Source organism: Oryzias melastigma, linkage group LG20 (assembly GCF_002922805.2).
Source record: "Oryzias melastigma strain HK-1 linkage group LG20, ASM292280v2, whole genome shotgun sequence".
Lineage (NCBI taxonomy): Eukaryota > Metazoa > Chordata > Actinopteri > Beloniformes > Adrianichthyidae > Oryzias > Oryzias melastigma.
In genome coordinates, this window is record NC_050531.1 from 1,158,807 (window position 1) to 1,181,536 (window position 22,730).

The 22,730-nt window shown below is 39.7% G+C and overlaps 1 protein-coding gene across 1 annotated transcript in view; it reads right to left on the reverse strand.

The window, feature by feature from the left end:
* LOC112151521 (cadherin-12) overlaps positions 1 to 22,730 on the reverse strand; it is a 151,789-nt gene that overhangs the window by 61,415 nt on the left and 67,644 nt on the right. The window contains exons 3-4 of the mRNA XM_024280492.2: positions 5,795 to 6,089; positions 718 to 837 (exon numbers count right to left, since the gene is read on the reverse strand). Coding sequence (XP_024136260.1) covers positions 718 to 837; positions 5,795 to 6,089 — 415 coding nt within the window. The remainder of the gene's footprint in view (positions 1 to 717; positions 838 to 5,794; positions 6,090 to 22,730) is intronic.

Below are 22,730 nucleotides of genomic sequence, written 5' to 3' on the forward strand. Positions count from 1 at the left end.
AAAATTGTTAAGTCAATTTAAAGGAGCTGAAGCGAATCTTAAAGTACATATCATTTCCTGCTGCACAATGTCTTGCTGCTTTCAAGAGACAAAGTTCTTAAAGTATTTCATTGCATTACATGTAAAGATTTAAAATTATCTTGGATTTTAAACCATTGTTGTCAGGATCATATAGTAAAATGAGGAAAAAAGAATGAAGGGACAATAGAATCATAATAATAGAGAAAGCCGTGTTTGACTTTACAATTCTAATGTAAGCTCAAGCACTATATATTTTATTTTGAAAACAACCTATATATGTTACTATTGAAAACTAAAGAAAAACAGTTACTAGCAGAAATAATTAAATTACTGTATTTTTTTATAAGCTAGATTTTATAAATGAATGGCTCCATTGTCACAAAAACATAACTTAAGTGTCTCCCTGGGTTTTTATCAGTAAGAAACTGACCCAAATGGCTCTTTTAGCATCAAAGGTTGCAGACCCCTGCTATAGACATACCACCTTTAGGGTATTAATAAAGATTCCTCTAAAAGACGGTCCGTCAAATATATGTTGTCATGACGAATAATTGGACTAGAATTTGGATTTAATGTCTTTTCCAAAAAAATTAACAGTAAACCCAATTTAAGGTCATTATTGTGTTTAAAAATCAATAAAACCTCATCTAAAATGTTGATATCCAACAATTGAACTTTTAAAAGAAAGGTTCGTACCTGTTTTGGGGTCAACAGAGAAGTACGGCTGGCCATGGAGGATGCTGTAGACCACCCTGGCACTGTTTCCATAAGTGGGGTCGTCTGCATCCGTGGCGGTCACCTGCGTCACATACGTTCCTGTCAGAAGGAGATGTTAGCTTAGCGATAAAACGTCTCTGATCCACAATGACCTCACCCGACTCTAACAAACAGCTGCAGCTATAGCGAACGTGGAGCAGGAAGAAGAAATGTGGAGAGCTTTTTCCTCCATTAAGCGCCTCGTTTTGTCCATTTGACACTTGTAAAAAGACAAACACACTCTTAACCATTTATTAAACAATGCAACCATTAAGATAATAAAGGAGCAGAGAAGAGTAATAACATGGCATTCATCCAAACGGCTGCAGCAACAGGGACAGAGTAATTACTCACTGGAGGCCGGGCTCATCTCCCTTTACAATCAGGCAGTGGAAACACATTTTAGTCAGAAACATCATTTTTTTAACACGTTTAGACAGCCAAAGCTTCCAGTTTCTACATCTGCACCAGCCGAGGTTTCCTCAGAAAGACCCGTTTCACAGGGCGGGTCGAACGTTTGGAAGCCTGGGAAAATCAGGATGTGTGGGAAGCTTATGGAAGTCAGGAGACGCTGACCGGAGGGACGGCATTTCATTTTCCACGGCGGTGCCATCCTAGCTGCCTGTAAACAGCTTTCTTCACTGTATATTAAGAAGCTTTGCTGTCTGAGCGGGTGTTAACAATGGAATTAAAACACTGGGCGGAGACAGATTAGAGTCTCAATCCTCCCTCACTCATGCCTGACATACCAGAGAGGGCTTGCATAATGCTAAAATGTGTCTACAATAGATTAGATAACACAAAACGCTGTGTTAATGCAAAAGAGAGGCAATAAAAGCTCACATGGAGGGAAAGTTTGAAAGCCTTCAAGCTCCGCCGACTCCTACGCATCCCAAAGAAAACAGCATTTATATAAGCACGAGGTCATAAAAAAGCTGAATCAATTTATTTGTATTTTTACGGAAATGGAAAGCATGATTGAAAGCATGCTCTCCATTTTCTCCGCAGTTGAAAAAGAATCTCTAATTTGATCAAATATGACATATTCAGTCAAATAAAACAGCAGTTAGTTTGAGGGGAAATGATTAACCCGGAATAAAACAACTCGATACTTTAGTTTTTGAGTTAGAGCTCTGTGAAAACTCATTTGACTGAGACTTCTGCACATGAACAACATTTTCACTCAAAATGTACACTTGTAGACGGGCAGTGAAACCATCAGACTGATTACGTCGAACACATTTCATTTAGCCGTAATTACAAATCTCTTAATTAGTTCTCTGAATTCTTTAAAGTAGTCAGGGATAAGCTTTTTTTGGGATTATGGAGAGATTCTGCAGCTTGTTCATAAAGTACTTTCCTTGTATGTACCAGCTCCAACTGCCAGTTAAGATTTAGCATCTCTTCATTTGAACGTTTTCCTTTGCCACCCAGACAAAGGTTGCAGGACTGAGGAAGCTGCTGATGGAGCGGAGCATCGACTGCGAGGAGTCCAGATTCCTTCAGGTGTTTCTGAAGCAGCTTCATCAGATCGTTCTCAGTCAGACCTCGTCACAGACGATGATCGTCAACCAGCTAACAAACCTTCAAATCTTGAATATTTCCTGCATTTGCTGCTGATTCTTAACCCTACTGTAGAGAACTATAATCGGGTGATTTTCACCCAAGCAAACGTATTTACATGATTTCCAATATATTGCATTTTTTGAGCGTCATGGGTCAGGAATGGGTGGACCAAAGACCAAGTCTCCAGTATCATTATTTATTTATTTATTTTCTCAAATTCCTATTTTTTCTGTCATTTTCAAGCTGTTTTTAGGATCTTCTATTGCTTATATTTTATATCTTCTTACACAAACCATAGCTGAAAATAAAATAAAAAACTACTCTAATTTATCATGTGCTGTCATATTGTGATCTATTTTTATGACAAATACTTTTTATTGGGTATAATAAATTGGGTAAAAAGTAACCGGCAAAAGTGATGGTGCGACTGTTTTATAGCACAAGTTTTCTGGGGTTAAACACACAGTAACCTGATTTCTATGTAGTCCATCTTCATCCCGGCTGAGATCACTCATCCTCAGTGTTCTTTTGTCCTTCAGATCACATTCCCTTCTCCTCATCTGGTTCCCTGCATGCATAGCCCCTGATGTCTCCAGTTCCTCCATAGACTGTAGAGAACTGGACCGAGTGACCCACCAACCTCCTGCTGGCTCCAAAAAGCCAAAACCCCAAAGACTTCTACTGAGAAATAATCAGCTAATACTCCGTCATTGTTGTAGTCAGAATAACCACTCTTGATTTGATACATTCTTCTTCAAATCTTTTCATTTTGTTTTATTTATATTTTTTCTTTTTCACAAGTTATAAACTGACCAATCAGATGCCTCAGTAAGAGCATGTGGTGCCCGCTAGCCCCCACCTCAAATGTCTCCCAAGCTGCTTACAGTGGAAGGAGTGAGGACTTCAACAAGTTCACTCATGACTGGTGACAGTCGTTGCCTTGGAAACGTGGCTCAGACCGACTGACCAATCACTGTCGACTGGCTCCAAATGGCGGCACCCGTATCACAGAAAAATGGCGTCTGAATTGGCTTCATTTCACTGGAGCGAGAGGAACGGTATTTTCTATGGGTGATGTCCCACCAGCTCTCTACAATCTATGGTTCAGTCCAGTACTGGAGTTGGTCTTCCTGCGTCTTCCATTCTGTGTCCGAGCTCAAGTCAAGTCCATGTGGAAGGCCTCAGTGCCTGACTCTGACCCGGCTTCAGTCTCAGCCCGGTCCAGTTTCCGTCCATAACAGGGCTCCGGTCTCAATCCACATTTCTACCTGGTCTTCCAAATAATCAACAATTGGCTTTTAACTCTTGGTTCCCCTTTTCAAAAACCACCAACCAGGTGGACTTCTTCCTGGTCCTCCAAGATGATGACAAACTCTTCTTCTGTGGATCCAATCTCCTCCTTCATCTTCATGAGACTGACTGCGTCTGTCACTTCAACTCATTTATGCATTATCTGGATATACTCCAGTTTTCCAGCGTCTTTTCCATAAGTTTCAGTCAGAATCCCAGAATAAGAACTAATTTATCTACATCAGACCGTATTCGTTTACTCTCTGTAACCTCCATCTCGTTTGTTGACTTTTTTAATCTCCAGATCCTCAGATAAGGAGATTGTTATCTAATCTGTCATTCTTTCTGCTTTACCACCTTCATCGTCACAATGAATGATCACATTGTTATGGTTCTGTTAGACTTGTTTCTGGATTATCCATCAATTTCATTCTGATGCTATTAGTCTAAATCTGTAGCTTTTTTGAGGTAATTTGATTTGATTTTCTTGTTTCGTCGTGAATTATTATCATTTAGTGTGAAGGCCTCTCCTCTTTCTTTTATGTGGGTTTTTGATCATTGGTTTGTTCTTGTTAGTATTTGATTGATTGGTTTGGTTCAGTGTTTGGCTTCTGGGTTTAGAATCTAGTATGTCTAAGAAGTCAAAAACAGAGGTGTGGTTTTTTACTGGTGATTGTGAGTCCACCGGTGTACAGCCTCACAACTGATCACCCATTTTACAAAAACACAATCATTTCACAACTTCTCAAAAAGTGGGTTCATGTGAGCAGAACTTTCAGCCATTTTTATTTATATTTAACAGTACTTGAAAGTGCTTTGTGTATCTCATGAATTAACAACCACAACCAGGCAGAAAAGCTGCCTCAGAATGGCTCTAATAGAAACCACTAGCTCTCTTAGAATGGCTGTTTTTATTTCAGTTCATTGGTAGCACCCTTTCTATTTTTTCTAGTACATTGATCAAAAGTTATGCTCCGTACATTCTGTGTTTGCATCCTTAGATAAACAGAGTCGGCCTCCTGATTATATCGTCACACTTTTCATACAATTCACAACACACATACATAATAATTAAAACTTACACAGAATACACAGGGGATTGGAGCAATTTATTAACTAATTTCACGCTGAAAAATGAAGTTGAGACAACTTAACACTATTGAAATGGAGGCTTACCCTTTCCTGCTTTGATTTAAGACTTTTTTGTTGGTCTGGATGTAACGCCAAAATGAAAAAAGAAGCATAACATGTCTTAATTACTCACTCTCAAACGCACTCCTAATTTATCACATGCTGATTACATGTCTGAATGCCCTGGAATCACATTATACTACACAAGCCTTTGGGAGAGCGCAGGGTTAATGCGGTAAAACTGTGTGTTAGAAGCCAAATCATGGACCTTTTTAAACCTTAACCAAGTTGCTTTGGTGCTTTTCTGGTACTTAACCCCCCCACGCCTGATCAGAGACGACTAAAGAGGAGAGCAGACGAACAAGCACACTTCTTTAACCTTTGTTAGAGGATCAGTCTCACTGCATGTTTCATTTGTTCTCAACATCAAGAGTTGCAGCTTAATGAAGGCTGTGAAAAATGGAACTGACTTCCACAAAAGGTTAATATTTGATTCCCTTGGAAAACGAGCAGATTTGGAATTCTATAGACACCGAGCAAAAGTTGCAAGAGTTAGTGGGACAAACCCTAAAGGCTTGAAGAACTATCACAATTAAATTGGTTGGTCCTGTACAGTTCCTTCCTTTCACGGTGGATGGTTTTTTTTTTTTTTTCATATTTTGCTTCTATGAACTTGAAAGGTTTTCTCTCACAGCGAACAAGACGCTTCAACTTTTGCTTTGGCTGAGGCTCCACTGTGTTTTCTGCTTTCTAACCATCCTCTGGAGACCGCAGAATTGGAGGGTTTCATTGCTATTCACATCAAGAGGAACCATTCTCCCAGTGAATTACCTTGATCTGTCCTCCCTGGGGGGAGCGTGTAGAGACAAAGCTGTGAAATGCACGCCGGGCACGCCACGAATAAAACGGAGCTCGGAAATGTCAAAATCTGTTAGGGAGAACACTGCTAGCCCTCTGGTTGTGCTGAAACGGAACTCAGTGTGATCCCTGGTTCAAAAGGAGAAAGACGAGAGTTCGGATCAGTTCTTACCGACTGGTGACATCTCGGGAACGCTGGCTACATACGGCCCTTCCAAGAACTTTGGCTCGTTGTCATTGATATCTTGAACCTTGATTACGAATTCAGACTCCGGCTCCAGCGGGGCGTTGGTGTCAATGTCCACGGCCTGGGCGCGCAGGGTGTAGTAAGGCTTCTCCTCTCTGTCCAGACTCCTTAAGGCATGGATGTCCCCTGTTGTTTGGTCAATCGTGAAAATGGAGCCGGCCCCTTCCCCTGAGAGGGTGTACTTTACCAGACTGTCCCCCTTATCGAGGTCAGTGTGGAGCTGCAATGAAAAGAGAAAAAGAAGACAAAGGACGGTTGAGGGCAGACGTCGGAACATTTAAGGATTCTCTCCAAACATCAAGGAAGAGCTGTCAAAGATTTCACTCAGAGAGTGAAGAAAAGCTGACTGCACATCACATCAAGATGAGAAAAACACCAATCAGGAGGAAAATACAGTCGGAACATGTTGTGGATTAAGAAGGCTTAATCTGTCATAAATTATGTATTCTGCCGGTGCAATTATGCCGCTCTGACAACTCCTCAACACAGTGGAACCGTTGCTATTTCAAGCACGACTCCAGCATGTTGGCTTGTGTAAAATTCAATGGGAATTCCACTCAAAAGAGGAAAAATGGTGACGTATAAACCTGTTCATCATGATGGGAATGTTTCTGCTTCATCCTGTCTGAACGTTTGTGACCGAAGCACTCGGCCCAGACGGATCATATAGATCCAGCAGAACAAGACAAACAAACTCTTGGCTGGTTGAAACAGTTCTTTGTTGTAGAAAACAGCTCTAATATTCAAATCTTGTTAAATATTTACAGGCTCTAATGTGATCATAACCATAGCAGGTTATGGATTTTGGCCCTCGCCGTTTCCAGCAGCGCCGCTGAACAGCAGTTTCATTACAGGAGACAAGAAGAAATATTTCCAGCGCTGGAGCCAAAGTATACCCAATCTAGCCGTCTGACGAGGCGGAGGGGCTGTCGGGATATGCTGCTTTGGTTTCCTTCACCACAACAGATCATCTGACGGTAACTCCACACCTCATCATGGATTTCTGGAGCCCCTCTCAATCAGCGATGGGTGGAGTGTAACTGGACATGACGGCTCCTGATTGGCTGGAGAAACCCCAACAATTCCTGAAGCTCACATGAAGGGAGCTTCTCTGTCATTAGAGATGCAAATGATTCCGTCTGTTTCAGGGCTTCACATTGACTTTAGACACTGTAGCTGTGCAGCATCAGGGAGGAGTTAAACAACATATTGTGTGAAACAGATGAATTATTGAGAACTACGTTCCACTTTAATTGTTCCTTTGATCCGTGTGACTTTGCTAACAGCTTTTAAGTTCCCGACGAATGACAATCTCACTACCGATGAGGAGCTGATGCTTTGTAGATGGCACTTCTAGAAAAACTGCAGTTTGTAATTCACACCAACTCACCATAGTACAGCCTTCAAGAACTGTCGGCCAAATGAACTATAATTGTTTTTAGGACACAACTTTAGCGGATAACTAGACTGATACATATTTTCCACAGTGCGTTGTTTACTATCCGGGTAAATAATGAGTTGTGTTCTTATTCCACAAGGGGATCATTTAACAAGAGAGTGGATTTCAAAACTGTTTTTATTTGGGAATAAACTAAGCTATTTGAATAATGAATTTAAAGCGGTAATCCTTCTGTGGACTTTTTACCTTGCATATCATACATTTTGATAGATCTAAACCAGTGGACCCAAACCGTTCTCAGGTGTGGACCAGTTCATGTCAGGCAATATTTTCACAGATGGGTTTGAACGGGGATGAACTTGACATTTATTTTGAAGTTTCTGATTTCTGAAAAAAAAATAAAATAAATAAAATAAATTAAAATGCAACTATAAGAAGTTTAGTTAAAAAGGACTGAAAATATCAAGACTTTTCTTTACAGATGATGATTCAATTAAACAAAGTTATTTTTTTTTTTTAGTTTCTGATTTTTAAAAATAAAAAAAGCAAAATTACTGTTTTTCTTTTTGTTTTTGTTTTTTGCATCAAATGTCGTTTCAATAACCTATATGAATAAACTTTGCTTCTTGTGATGAAGATTTTTCTTCCTACATCAAAGTGGATGCTAACAACCGGATGCTAACTTCAGCTACATCTCATATTTAAGATGTGATGGATACATAAAATAAAAATAAAATGCGGGAACAGTTGTAAAAGTGGAATTTTCTAAATAAAATGATAAACATGAATCCATCTTGTCTGTAACTTTATTATCAGTGTATATGAAACATTCAAGAGTCAGCCGCTGCATATTAGCAAGAATACATAGAAACCATCAATGAAAACTGTCTGAATAGATCCATATTTCTAGGAAGACTCCTGGTTTTGTCTCTGTAGTTAAAGGCTTTCTTTGGTTTTGTCACTGACTCTTTTCTACGCCCCAAAAATTTCTGAAAACGTTTTTTTTTTAGAAAAAAGCTTTGTAGCTTCGAGCTTTTAACGCAGTGGTTCAAGCAGCTGTTTTAAGTCACGTGACCAGGGTGAACCACTCACGTTAAGAGTGAGTCATAGGTGGATGTGATGAACAGAATTCAGTCGTTTTTTTCTAAATAATAAACATAAAACATCTAAGTTAGCTACTGCGTTTATTTTGTTTCTAACAAGTGATTCACGGACTGGTACCGGTCCGGTTTGGGATCCCTGATCTAGTCCAACAAAATCAGTTCCAGCTTAGTTCTGAATGTTTCATGGCAAAATCAACAAATCTAGCAAGAGCTTACAATTCTATTCTGCTACATCTGGTCTGCATTACTTCCTCAAGATCATTGGTGAATTTATATCTGTGCAAAATAAATAAATACAAACAGCCCGTGTTGACTCATGACATGATGGCTGACTTTTGTCCTTTGACGTGGATCTTGTTGCCTGATGATGATGCATCACACATCTGGATCAGGGACATCTCTCTCCTCTTCCTGAACCTCCTCAGAAATGACTGATGGAGCGATTCCATCACTCTGAGGCTGGGAAATCTCAGCTCTGAACATGCTGCCAGTGCTTAAAGGAGGGAGTCCACACAGCCTTAAAACACCAGGAAACTGCTCTCCTGTCATGCTTGAATACTTTCATTTACTCCAGAAGGTCTCCCAATTTTCATGATAATTAATTAGTGCTACGACTTTTTCCTGCCCATCTGTTCTGGATAGAAAAAATAAAAAAAGCTCTGGGCAACCAAATTTTTTTATAGCATCCGGTAATGAAATACTGAACAGTTTCAAACGATTACACTCAGACATGTCAGCTGCATGTTGGATGTTACGTTCTCTGGTGAAGAACGTCCTTCGTGACCTTGTATGATGTCCTGGTTTCCTGGTCGACCTTTGCTTTGTTTGGCATAAAAAGATGAGAATAAAATCGGGAGAGAAGATGCTAGAAAAGAGATGAATGTTACAGATTTGAGTAGCTCCTCATTTATAAGTCCAACAGTTGTTGACCTGTTTATCAAAGTAAACCAATTAATGTGCTTAAAATCCATTCAGAAAAGGTTTTTGTTCTGTGGAGAAAGAAACAGTGAGTTCATGGGTCACTCTAGTGGATCAATCTGAAAACTCACTCAAATCTTAGAGAACCTTTGGTCGAATTACTTAATGGTTAAACAACAAAAAAAGGATTGAAGAGACAACGATTTGTTTTGAAGCCATCTTCCAGCTTCAAGTCTTCATAAATATGATGAACTCCATACGGTTTCTGTAGTTTTACCATATAAACAGACTGACACACAATGCTGGAGTTTTATTTATTCGTCAGATCAATTACTGTCTTCCTGAGATACATTTTTGGTCCACATGCTATTTTCTCAAATCAAAAGCCCCACTCTGATGAATTATTAAGTTGTTGGTGTTTTAACACGTTATTGTGGCATTTTTCTGGTGATGAAAATTAAGTTTCAGATTTTATTTCTTTTTTTTTTATTCAAATCTTGATTCAGGAACACATGAAAAAATGCCGTTTTAAAAAGATTGTACTTGTGGGCGGAGCCACAAGCTCCTTGCTCCAACTTCACAGAAAAGGGGAGGGGAAGGGGGGGGTGTTCTTTTACTGTACTAGTCCCGCCCACAAAGCCGAGGCAAATTAGTGATGAACTCCTGCTGCTCTGCAGAAACTATGTCCTAGAAACGACACTGATTGTTTGACTAAAAACAGCATCAAGATAATAAATGCTTTGAACATAAATCAATAGATGATCCGAGTGGGACATTAAACGATGATAAAACAGAAACGCTGCCCCCCTTTTCTCAGAACATGCTCCTCCCTCTCTCCCCCCTCATCTACATCAGGGGTCCCCAAACTTTTTCTTGTGAGGGCCGCAATACTGTTTTCTTCTCTGATTGGGGCCGGGGTCGGTTTGTAGACCAACAGACCAACCAAAAGTGTAACAATCACAACCTAAACGTAAAGATTTATGGTTTTCCAGAAAGTCACACATAGCCAAGTTTCAAATAATTCATTTCCAAAACTTTCACATAAAATATAAGAATAAAACATTTCAATAACGAGATATATAGTATTACCTGTGATAGTTTAATAGCTGAAGATACATAAATTGATAGCTAAAAACATTGAAGCTGATGGCTGAAAATGCTAAAGTTGATAGCTGAAAACACTGAAACTGATAGCTAGCTAAAAAAGTCAGATTAGCCAGATTAGCTGAAAAAAAAATCAAAAAATTCTAAATTAGCCAAAACAGCCAGCATGCAGCTCAAAAAATAGCTAAATGCCAAACTAACTTAAAAAATGAAAAAAAGTCTAATTTAGTCAAAACAGTTTGGTGGGCTGGGCCAAATATTGAGGAGGAGGGCCGGGTCCGGCCCGCGGGCCATAGTTTGGGACCCCCTGATCTACAGTCGTAGTGCCTCTGTAACATGATTTATCTGAGACCATCTCTCAGCCCCCCAGTCTGCTGCCTTCCTGGTTCAGTTTTCCCTCTTTTCGACTCTTTACTGTTTGGTCTCCAGAAAACTCCTCAAATTTTAACTACCTCAAAACTCAGCAGTACGCATCATGACCAGAACAGACTTTTTTTTACAGTGACCTTGAGGAGCTTTATGAACAAAATAATTAAAAAGTCAATTTCCAAACCATCTTAATCCTGTTTGGTGTCACTGTGATGCTGGAGCCTATCCCAACTACAGTTGGCTGAAGGCGGGGTTAGCCCCGGATGGATCTCCAATCTGCTATTGGGCCACACAAACATGAAGCTTGAAGCAATGAAGCGTGTTATGATGCAAGCTTTTTTTTAAGCTGCATTTTTTATAATTTTGTTGATTTTTTTTCTCTTTGGAATAATACAAATGTAGGTCTGAATATATTTAGTTATTTTTTTCAGTTTTGATTATGTTTGCACATTTATCCAGATATTTTTCCATTCCGAGCTGCACCATGCTAGACTGTAGTTTCCCGGTTTTTCCTTTTCTCTCAGTTTTCTTTCACACAAACACATATGACCAATACAGCAAAGTGTCAGGTCAGCATGTATTCTACAGTGTTTTTGATCCCTGGAGTAGAGATGATTTAGTGTGTAAGTCTTTGTGTGTCGATGGTTTCATCTAAGCGCCTCTTTTATACTGATAGGATTTGATTTAATTGCTGTCGTGTTTTTAGCTTCAGTTTATTGCTTAAGGCAGACACGATAATTGTTTGCTTAAGTTATAACTCACAAGCGTTAAGGATAGATATGTTTCATAAACATTTGTTTTAGTTACTGTTAATCAGTTTGTATCATCTGGGGTTAAAACGAACTTTCAAAGGTCATCCAGACAATTAATGCAGAGATTTGTGGTTTAGTGCAGATTTTGATTTCCTTGATAAATATTTGACTAAAACATTTTTGCTCAATAGATTATTTCTGATCCTAATTGAAGTTTTTCTTTGTGTGTCACTGTGGTGCCCAGGTTGTTATTGTAAATAAGAACATGTTCTTAAAAGCTTACCTGGTTAGATAAAGTTAAATGAAAAAAAAGAAAGAAATTGTGATTTTATTTTTTCTATGTGCTAAATCGTCATCATTCTTAAAAAAACAAAAAAAAAAGGTAAAATAATGTACGTTATCTTCTATAGTCATTTAGAAACATGCAGTATGTTTTTACTTTTGTTCAATTTTCATTTATTGACTAACATTGTAAAAATGTCTACAGCTATAGGCTGATTCCGAATTTATCCCCAACCCCTTCGGCTTCTCCCTGTCCGTCCAAATGAAGGGGCGGGTTAGGGTTAGGGTTAAGGTTAGGGTTAGGGTTAGGGCGTCTGAAAGAGTAGTTTTAAGGGTGGAGTGTAGAGATTTTGTGTTCTGTATTCCTCCACCAGTAGGGCGAGCTGCAGAGCAGATGCATTTTTCTTCATATGGGTGGGCTCTGAAGCACAGAAGTTTACACTGAAATAAAAGTAATGACTTTCTGTTTTGCCATGAACTTTTAAAGTTATTAAACCAAAGTCGTTGTGCTAGCAGCTCCACGATAACGCAGCTGACTGGCGACTATTGACGATGTCATCGAGTGGGAGTGTCGTTTTCCGTAATTCTTCATTTGGAGGACTAAATGTAGAGGTAAGGGAAGAATTCAGATTCGGCCATAGATATACATCTGATAGACATCCATTCATAGAGATCTCTCGTAGACGATTGTCTCCTAGATCTCCTACAGTAGATGTATATCTACATCTTGTGTCTCTTTGAGCTAAAATAGTTTTCTGAGATTATAACATACTGTTGTACAACAGTCATTTTGGATTCCACAAGCTTATCTGAGACGGATAAAACTTTAATTGATCCCACGATGGGGAAACTGATTGTACCCGCTGATTGTTTTGGGTTAGGTCCAAATTCCCTCTCTCGTAACTGATCCCTACAGTGGAGGACCATCCAGTGCTCGGAATATTAATGCGATGGATGCATGCTTGCTAGTTTTTTATGTTAGGCAAAAATGACATTACCTTTTACCTAAAGTAAAAAAAAATCAAAGAAACGGATAAATATGAACATTTACGGAGACTATTGTAATTCTACTGCGTTCTGATGATGGAAACTTGGTTAAACACAATGCATTGTGGTCTATATTTGCCAGTCTAGCTAGCATTAATGACTTCTAGGAAATTTCTTGGCTACTAGATTCTGGAATTCAAATCCTCACTCCCCCTAGAAAGCACTAACCGGGGAGTAGAGAAGGAGTTCAGACTCAAACCTAACTTTATTTATAAAACACATTTTATACATTTGTAAAATTAAGTGCTCTAAAGATTAAAAATAACTTCCAAACTTAAAAACTCCCCAAAATCATAAAAAATCCACGCAATGCCCTCCACCCCCCACCTCACCTCCACAAGGTAAAAAAGAAAAGAAAAGAATAAAAATAGAAACTGAGGAGGAAACAAAGACACCTAAAGATGTCAAGAAGAACAGACCTGCAATAACTTATTAGTAATTGTCCTCCATCTTGAATCACCAAACGATAAATCTTCCATTGAGCCCGTTAAAGGCGGTGCTGTAACAGAATCTTTTGTCATAAGTTGGGTTGAAAGCAGCAGTTCCGGGTCTCCTCATCAGTAATTTGGATCCGAGCTGTCGAGGAACTGCAGAAAAATGAGCTGTTAGTTTGATGGGCAGCAGCGAGTGAGAACGACAGCGTGATCCGGGAGAGGACCAGGGAGGATGACAGCTCACATGTCATCGCTCTCACCTGCTGTTGTTATGACGACAGCTTCAAGCCCTCCTCCCTCTCCATCTCGGCGCGCACGCTCTATTCCCTTGAGGTGTTTCACAAGACACATGATGACCAGAAAGAGAAGGGGCATGTTCCCAAGTCACCTTGCTATAAAATGAACTCCCACTGTTTAAAAAAAGCACCATTTTCTCCAGCTCTGACTGATCAACCGCATAATTAAAATCAGAGGCCCCATATTGTGAAAGCCTCCCACATTTCTGAGCTCCGCCTGTGTGCGGCGTTCCACAATCACGTCTTTATAACCACAAATACAATCAAGATTTGTTCCTGTTTGTGTGATTTAAACTCTTGTTTCAATCAGCCTCAAAAACAAAAGACACAAATGTCACATCGCTGTTTCGGAGTTCTCCACAAGGTTACAGCCTCTCCCCTAATGTCACCACCACCTCGCCGTTTCTGCGCTTTCATGGCGCCTGAATGGAGCTCTGGAGCCAAGGGCAGTTTATCTGGAGGTGCTTTGCTTCTAACATTTGAGTGGCCGTGTTTCAATTACCTCTTTATTGACAGCAGCATTAAACTGTAGATTTAGTTCCAAAGTCAAACAGAGCAGGAGCCCTGTGCAAACATTCACTTGGAAGACTAACACAAGGAGGGGGGGGGGGTAATTTGGTCAAAGAAAACTCAGGTGAACGACACATTTACACCAGAAAATGTTCTGTGAGAGGATAAATCACAGATCCAAACAACAACTGTCTCAGTTCAAATGGGGGGGGGGGTGTCCTAAAGGTCATTTACTACCACTAGAACCCCCTCTCTCTTTGGTCCTTCAGGTAGTTTGTCTTGAAGTGGAGTCAAAACATCTGGACTTACACTCTTCGTTCTTTGAGGACTGTCCAAATCCAGGCCTCGAGGGCCGGTGTCCTCCATGTTTTCCAACCAACCTGCATTGAAGCTCATTTTTGAGCCTGATCAGGTAATCAGCAGCAGATAAGGCAGGATTTCTGGAAAACCAGCAGGAGGCCGGCCCTCCAGGACTGACTTTGGACCCCCTGCTGTAAGTATTCATGTCATTGGAATTTATCGTTTTAATGTTTTGTGTTGATCTGAAGACACTGCAGTTATTAATCAACGAAAAATGTCCCAGTATGGGATGAATAAAGTGTTTCTATTCTATTCTACTAAACTTTTCACCACTCATCCATGCAAAACCAGATGATGGTGTTATCCATGCTCAGTCCAAACTTTTTTTTTTTTCCAGTTCCGGGTCACGAGCAGACGTGTTTTCCAAGCTCTGTCCAGCTAATTATAGATCTGGATATGCAATACCAGTGAAATAGTGTTATATCTACTTAAATAGTCCTGATTTATTGTTACTTGAGGATTCCTAATAACCTGAATCTATGTTGAAACAATATAAATATTTGATCTTAAGTTATAAACCGGATATAAACACGTTAAGGCTCTAGCATGTCATTGCATCATTGTAGTGCGACGACTAGAAAAGCAACAAGAATGGAGGTCATCCATTGTCTTCTTTTTCTTACTTTACTTCTTGTTCATGGTGTAGAACAGGAACTTAATGTTTGAAAGAAGACTGCGGGCGGCTAAGAAGAATCGCTAGCTTAGCGCTATGTTGGCGCTTTCTAATATTGTCATCACTTTCTGACAATCAGTGGGTGACTACAGCGACTCCGCCCCAACCGTCCTGTTGTATTCTTCTATGGATCTTCAACCAATGGGGGTCCTCAAGAGGTACGAGTCGGACCTGATCAATGGGTCTATCCAACAATGGAAACGCTCAAAATACCAGATCAAACCGGACCGGACGACTGAATAGAAATGCAAGGGGGACGCACCGCATACGGACCGATGTCTGTTCTTCAGTTCAGGGGAACTTTTACAGGCGTTTGGCAAAAACAAACTCTTGAATGATTAAATCTGCCAGTGCGTGTTCCTCTTGATTTAATTTGATGCTGAAAACAAGAGTCTGAAAAAAAGTCTGTAGAAGTATCAGGAGCTTTTATCCTACTTTGAGGAATGAAAGGCAGTCAGAGGCATTTGGAAATGCAAATAAAAAAGAAGCTCACAAACCAGCAAAAGAACTCCTGAAGAAAAAGCTGAGTCTGAGAGTTCATAATAAATGATGAGGATCATTAAAAATCTCGAAGAATCAAAAACCCCATCCCCTACTGCATGTGTAATCACAATCAATTATCATCAAATCTGTGATTTCACTTTCTAAGTTTGTAAATATATAATACATCAAAACACCTCTGATTTCCAATGACCCGGAGCAAACACAGCAGTGCTATCACTTTGCATAAGTGTTTATGGCTGCAGTTCTGAATAAATTATCACAAATGATTAAGGGGGAGTTTACCTTTGATTGTTCTCTGAATTGCAACAAAAAACGGCAGTCTTTTTAACATATTAGCATCAAAAGGCCCTTTTTCAATCCGTTTTCTTGTGATTCAGAGCTGGTGCCCAGTGGAGCTGCATTTGATTTGCACAAAAAAGAAATGTAAATTCTTTGTAGAAGGAAGAGGCCCATTGCCTCATTAATTATAAGTCAAAGTTGACTGATATTAATTAAAAAATCCATTAAACTAACAATGGTAATCTCTTTTATGAAGAAATATTAAAGAAGCAGACAATGGATGTGTTTAAATGTCAACACACTTGCTTAATAAAAAGAATGTTAAATCATAATCATAACCACCTTAATGGCAAAAGATGCAGTTATTTTAAGCAGAAGGAAAAAATAAATAGTTTCTTTGTTAATTCTGAATACCATTAACTAACAAAACAATCAGTCTGCAGACTTTAAATGCAAACAATTTATAACTTAAATTACATGTATCAAAGTCAAGGCCCGAGGGCCGGATCCGGCCCTCCAGATCATTTTATTTAATTGTTATTAATGACCCGATGTTATCTTGTACTTATTTCTAACTTGTATAATTTTGACAAAATATATTTTTATGGAGAGTAAAATATTGAAAGTTATTTAAGGTTTAAGTTGATTTATTCTGGAATAATATTCCTGCCTTTATATCATTCATAATTATGTTAAAAAGTTACAGTTTCAAAAATTGGCATTCTGCAGCTTTTTGGACTATTTTAGCATTCATTAAGATTTTTTAGGCTATTTTGGAGTTTAGTTAATATTTCAGCTACATGCTAGCTGTTCTGGCTAATTTAGGCTTTTTTTCTGTTTTTTAGGACCTTTTAAAATTTAGCTATTTTTAAGCTACACACTGGCTTTTTGACCAATTAACCTTTTTTTTTTTGATTGCTTTTTTTTTTATGGCTAATTTGGCGTCTAGCTACTTTATCTGGCTATTAGCTTCAGTGTTTTCAGCTATCAGCACTATTATCTTTAGCAGCCAAATTCAGCTTACAGCATTCACACTAGTATTATCACAGGTAATGCTATACATCTAATTCATGATTATGTTAAACATTAGGGATTTAAAGTTTTAAAAATGTAGTTTTAGAGTGTTCAGTACATCTGTATCCTGTCCGACCTGAGGTGAGTTTTGGATTTGGACCCCTTGTGTGATTGAATTTGACACCCCTGATTTAAAGCGAATCACAATCTGCATTAAACTCATCAGGAGGATGAGGATGACCTCCACCTTCATCTTTCCCAGTCAGTGTAATTAATAATGTGCTCTAGTCGGGGTATCTGTTGACATGTCACCTATAAAAAGATGCATTGCTGGTGAGTGTGTGGAAGTGAAATGAGATTCTTGGGAGCGTCTAACCACACTCCTGTCTGTTAGCATTTCTCGGCTTTATTTTCCCTCCTCCGATCATTGCTTTGTGGGTAACACATTTACATTTCAGAGCTTTAGCTGATGTTCCTCAAACAGATGGTTCAGGTGTTCGGTATTACTAGAAACCTCATTTATTCAGAATGCAAGACAAAAGTGAGATATTGATGAGATAATATGTGTGTAATGTTTTTAGGTCAAATCGTTCCGGCAGCAATCACCATTACTCATGATATCTGCAGAGACTCCAGCTTCACGTCTGGCTGTAGAAGTCGACATGCTCGGTGCTGAAACCTGCGATAGGGGTTGTGTAGTGGAATTCTTAATCTGGAAGGTGCAGCGCTCCTTGTTACTGTCAGGATTTGCAGCACATGGTGCCACCGAGGCAAGGCAATAAACTTGCATATTGATTAATTTGAGTGATTTCAGCAAAGAATGTAACCTAGCTCAGTAGAAAAAGCTGTAATTGGATTTCTGCAGCCAGGATTATATGGAGCTCCTCAGGAATGCATATCAAAGGAGGAGCCTTTGTCTGATACCCAGCCAATCATGTTCTATCACTTGGTGGTGGTCCAACATTCCTAAACTAACATTTTGAATCTATCAACACCACAGGTATATTTACTGGTTTAGTACAAAGTTGAAATTTCATCCGTTTTGGCATCTGCACTGATGGGGATAAAGAAAGCTTCTCCCACCTTCATGTCACTCATCAGCCTGTGTCAGCAAATGATTTAGTGTCCATTACTGCTTTGCTTCTATTAATATCATTCTCTTGGATTAAGTTTATTTCAATACTCTGGGAGGTAAAATCCATACTGAGTCCGACTCCCAGTCCTCCGAGCTCAGTTGTCTGACATGTTGACAGTCTGTTGTTATGTTTCAGGAGGCTTCATATTCACATCGTTTCAGGTCTCTACCATACCTTTCCATATCATGAGTGTGAGTGGAGTAGTTCGGGGTTTTTTTGGGTCTCTGCAGCGCCGGTGAGCAGGTGATGGGAAGAGCATTCCATGTCAAATCCTGCAAGCTTATTATAGCTGATCGATATTGGCTTGTGAGCCATTTCTTTGCTGCTGACAGCTCAGAGCTTCCTATCAGGATTGTGTCATGCCAGAGTCAGGTAATAAGGATGGAGGCAAAAACACATGGGGGGTTATACTGGCAAATATCCAGCTACAGTATATGTGTGTGTGCTCTGGTTTAACACCAACCCTTTCAGGACCAGCAGGTCCGAAGTGGAGTTTCACTCAGACCGCTCAACATCTCTGTCGTTCCGGTTGAATAGAAGTCGACTTAGCAACAAGGAGGCCAAACGGTCAAATGTAATACATGTTTAAGCAGCAATCAATTAGGCTTCACTTGTAAACTTACTGTGTGCAAAACCTGAAGAAAGGGCAAAAACCTGCTACCTGTCCCTGCAACACATTCTCCTCAAGTCGTCACATATTGACGTTTGGTTAAGGACCTCTCCGTAACGTTTTGAGTGATCCCAACCCGTCTTTTTTTGATGTGCTGGCTGTTCCCATTGAATCACGGGTCCCCATCCTCCGGGACGCGGAACGCACCAGTACCCTAACCCGGTACCGGTTCACATCCGGGCCTGGTTCGCACCTGGTACCACATTTAGTACTGGTTCAGGTCCAGTTTGGAACCGCAGCCGGTGCCGGGTTAGAGTACCGGGCCTGGGTTTGGCTACCAGTACAGGACATGTGCAGAGGACCAGTTCATGTCCGGTAGTGTCCCGAGAGTTATGGACTTTTTTACATTTGGAACTTTTATTGATATAAAAAAGCATTTAAAATAATTGATCATAACGTATTACTTCATGAACTAGAAAATATGGATTTAGAGGTTTAGTATTAAAATGGATTACAAGTTATTTAAGAAACAGACGGAAACACATCCACTAAGATGATGACTGTTCCATTTATATCAAGTGTTCCGCAAGGGTCAGTTTTAGGGCCGAAACTGTTCATATTGTTTATTAATGACCTTTGTTCTGTATCTCAAGCAATGAAGATGGTTTTATTTGCAGATGACACAAATATTTACTGTTCTGGGGAAAATTTAAATGAGATATTGGACTTAGTTACTAAAGAAATGGAAACAATGAAAGCATGGTTTGATAGTTATATTTTGTCGTTAAATCCAGATAAAACAAAATGATGGTATTTGGGAATACCAAGGAAACGATTGAATTTGATTGTAATGGAACAGCCAGGCCGTGAAAAAAGTTGGATACACTCGAAATGTCCATTTTTGACGCTGAGGCGTCCTTAACCAAACGTCCATATGTGACGACTTGGAGATGAGAATGTGTTGATCCACGGAGACCAGCTGAGGAGTTATAAGATGCTGTTGATCTAAAAAAAAATCAAAATCAATCAAATGATCAAAACAAGCAAAGCCAACCAGGTCCTGAGCTGCATTATTCATAACTTTGTCAGAGACTGATTTAGAATTTATCAGTTTAATGAACAAGAGTTGTATTGATCTGATGAAACCAGGTTTGAATCCTCCTCCAGCAGTTATTAACCACTGAAAAATGTGGTTTTCTGTAATTATAGTTTATGAAGAATCTAATATGATCCAAAACTGATCCCCACTCACATTTGGATTATGCAATTCCTCTACCCCTCAGCTACTTGCAATTACATGACCGAATATTAGGCATTAGGCGTCGTCTGGTAATGTGATGGCAACTAAATCCAGAGCAGATAAGCAGACAGTCAGGAGGTGCTAAATATTAGCCTTTCCATCTATTCAGCCTTCCTGGTTTTGTCTTCTGTAATTGTGAGAAAACAATAACAGTTTAGGTGCAACTCTGATTCTGATTTCTTTGATTCTGTTTCTGGGTCTGAGCTTTGATTATCTTCAGCTTTGGTCCTCCTGTCATTCCTGCTTTCACCCTTCAGTCTATGTAAGTGAATAGTTTCCTTCCACATTTGACACTTGATTCCCTTCAATCCTTTTTAGTTGAGTCCTGTTGCCCTTTGTGTCAGTATCTGCCCCAACAAGTTACCACAGTTTTGTTCATTTCATGATTGTAGGCTTTCAGTCAACCTGCTGCCCGTCATATTTGGGTCCTCCACCATCCCTGACACCATGATACCAAGACAATGCATTCTCACTCCCAATGCGCTATACATGGATGTATAGTTTGGGCGCCCTCTATGCCACTTTTTGACGTTTTTGGGTACCAGGGGTGGCCTATTTGTGAGGGAGACGCCAAGAAACTTGGTATTTACCAACATCCTGGCCTCTGTCATGCTGGATGTTCCTATTAAATCAGGGGTCAGAGGTGATGAAGTCTTTGATGAGCCTCTCAAAGCACTTCATCACCACCGAGGTCAGGGCCACAGGGCAGGAGTTGTTTGGGCAGGTCCCCATCCTCAGAGCCGCGAAACGGTACCCTAACCCTGACCTGGTACCAGTAGTAACTCGATACGGGTTCCGTGTCTGTTACTGCATCCAGTACCAGGCCCTATGGGTCGGGGACACCTGAATCAATGGGAACCTCCAGCATGCCAAAAAACAACAAGTTGGAGAAACCCAAAACATCAATTTTTGACACGAAGTGGTCCTTAAACAAATGTCAAGATAAGACGACTTGGGAATGAGAGCGATGATCCATCCTATCACTGTACAAGGATCCCTATACATGTGCGCTCCTTGACTGTTAGAAATGAGGAAATAAGACAGAGTGTAGTTTGCATGGACATCCAACGGATGTTCTGCGAGTACTTAGCATATCACGTGCACACCCATTCTGTAAGGTGTCAGTACTCACACCTTAATGACAGCTACAGTGCATTAAATCTGCATTGTACGACAGCATCAAATGTACGCCATAAGTGCAACATTAGCTTTAGGAAAACGCCACAATACACTTACAACATGCACAACAATGGTGCATTCCATTTTTCGTAATGTCCCTTGAGGAGCACATGACTGCCACTCCTCTCTATGACCTTCCACGGACCGGACCACCCAAAACCACCAGCAACCACACACTATGGCTGCATGTGACTGAGGCCTAACATGAACAGAAAATCCTTTTCACTGTCTGCACATCTAGAAGAAAAACACAATCTTCCTATAACTGGGGAAGCTTCATCTACACCAGGGGTCCCCACACTTTTTCTTGTGAGGGGAGGGGGGCAGGTTTGGTTTGTAGTCTAACAGAAAAAGTGTAACAATCACAGCCTAAACGTGAAGATTTATGGTTTTCCAGAAAGCCACACATAACCAAATTTAAAATAATTAAGTTCTGTTAACGTCATAGAAAAAAATAATGCTAAAACATTTTACAAACTAGATATATAACATTATCTGTGATATAGTTATAGCTGAAATTGATAGCTAAAAACACTGAAGCTGTTAGCTGAAAATCCTAAAATTGTGAAAGTTTGCGAAATGCCAAAATAGCCGAAAGCACTCAAAAAAATTCTAAATTAGCAAAAACAGCTAGCATGGAGCTAAAATATGAGCTAGACTTCAAAATAGCCTAAAAAAGTGAAAAAAAGCTTTAATTTGCCAAAATAGCTAGCATGTAGCTGAAATATTAGCTAAATGGCCAATTTGCTGAAAAAACTGGAAATATGTCTAATTTGGCCAAAACAGTTTGGGGGCTAAATATGGAGGAGGGCCACATCCGGCCCGCGGGCCGTAGTCTGGGGACCCCTGATCTACACCAGCTGTCTGACCTCACCTGTTAAAGTTGGAATGTGGATGGATTATTAACATAAAACTCTGCTAACCATAAATATGACACAAGACATAATAAATATATATAATGTACTGCACACCTTTCCACAGGTCAAATAAGTTTTCATAATACTTCCCTTAAAAGCACATCTAATTTAAAACAACTGACACCAAGCGAGTGTCTTCTCAGGATCCAGGTAACATCCCGTCATCGTCGCCTCACGACCGCAGAATGTTGGTCGTAAGTGATATGAAGTGAGTCATTACAAGATCATTCGGAAATATGAAACAGTTAATACAAGGAGAAGTGCATTATCGTGAGAATGAAACATAAGAAATATATGACTTTGGCAGCCCAGATGAACGACATCATTAGCTTTTATTTTAGCCGTTCTTTCCCAACATTCATCATCAACATAGATTATAACTGTAAATGGTCTCAACCTCCTCAAATGTCCTGGCGACACGACATGCTGCATCGCTAACTACCTCATACATAATCTTCAAGAGAAAAGTCCTTTTGACATCGCTTTGCATATCACAGAGAATTGGGAAGGAAAAATGTTTAAGAACAGGTTTTAAAAAATATATCCTCCTTTGGTTTTTAAATATATGCAGTTTGGTACAAAAATGTAACCAGACACATTTTCTTCTAAATTGCTGCAGTAAAAACAATAATTTAACCCGAGTAGAAAGTAAACAAACAGCCTTTGTACACTAAT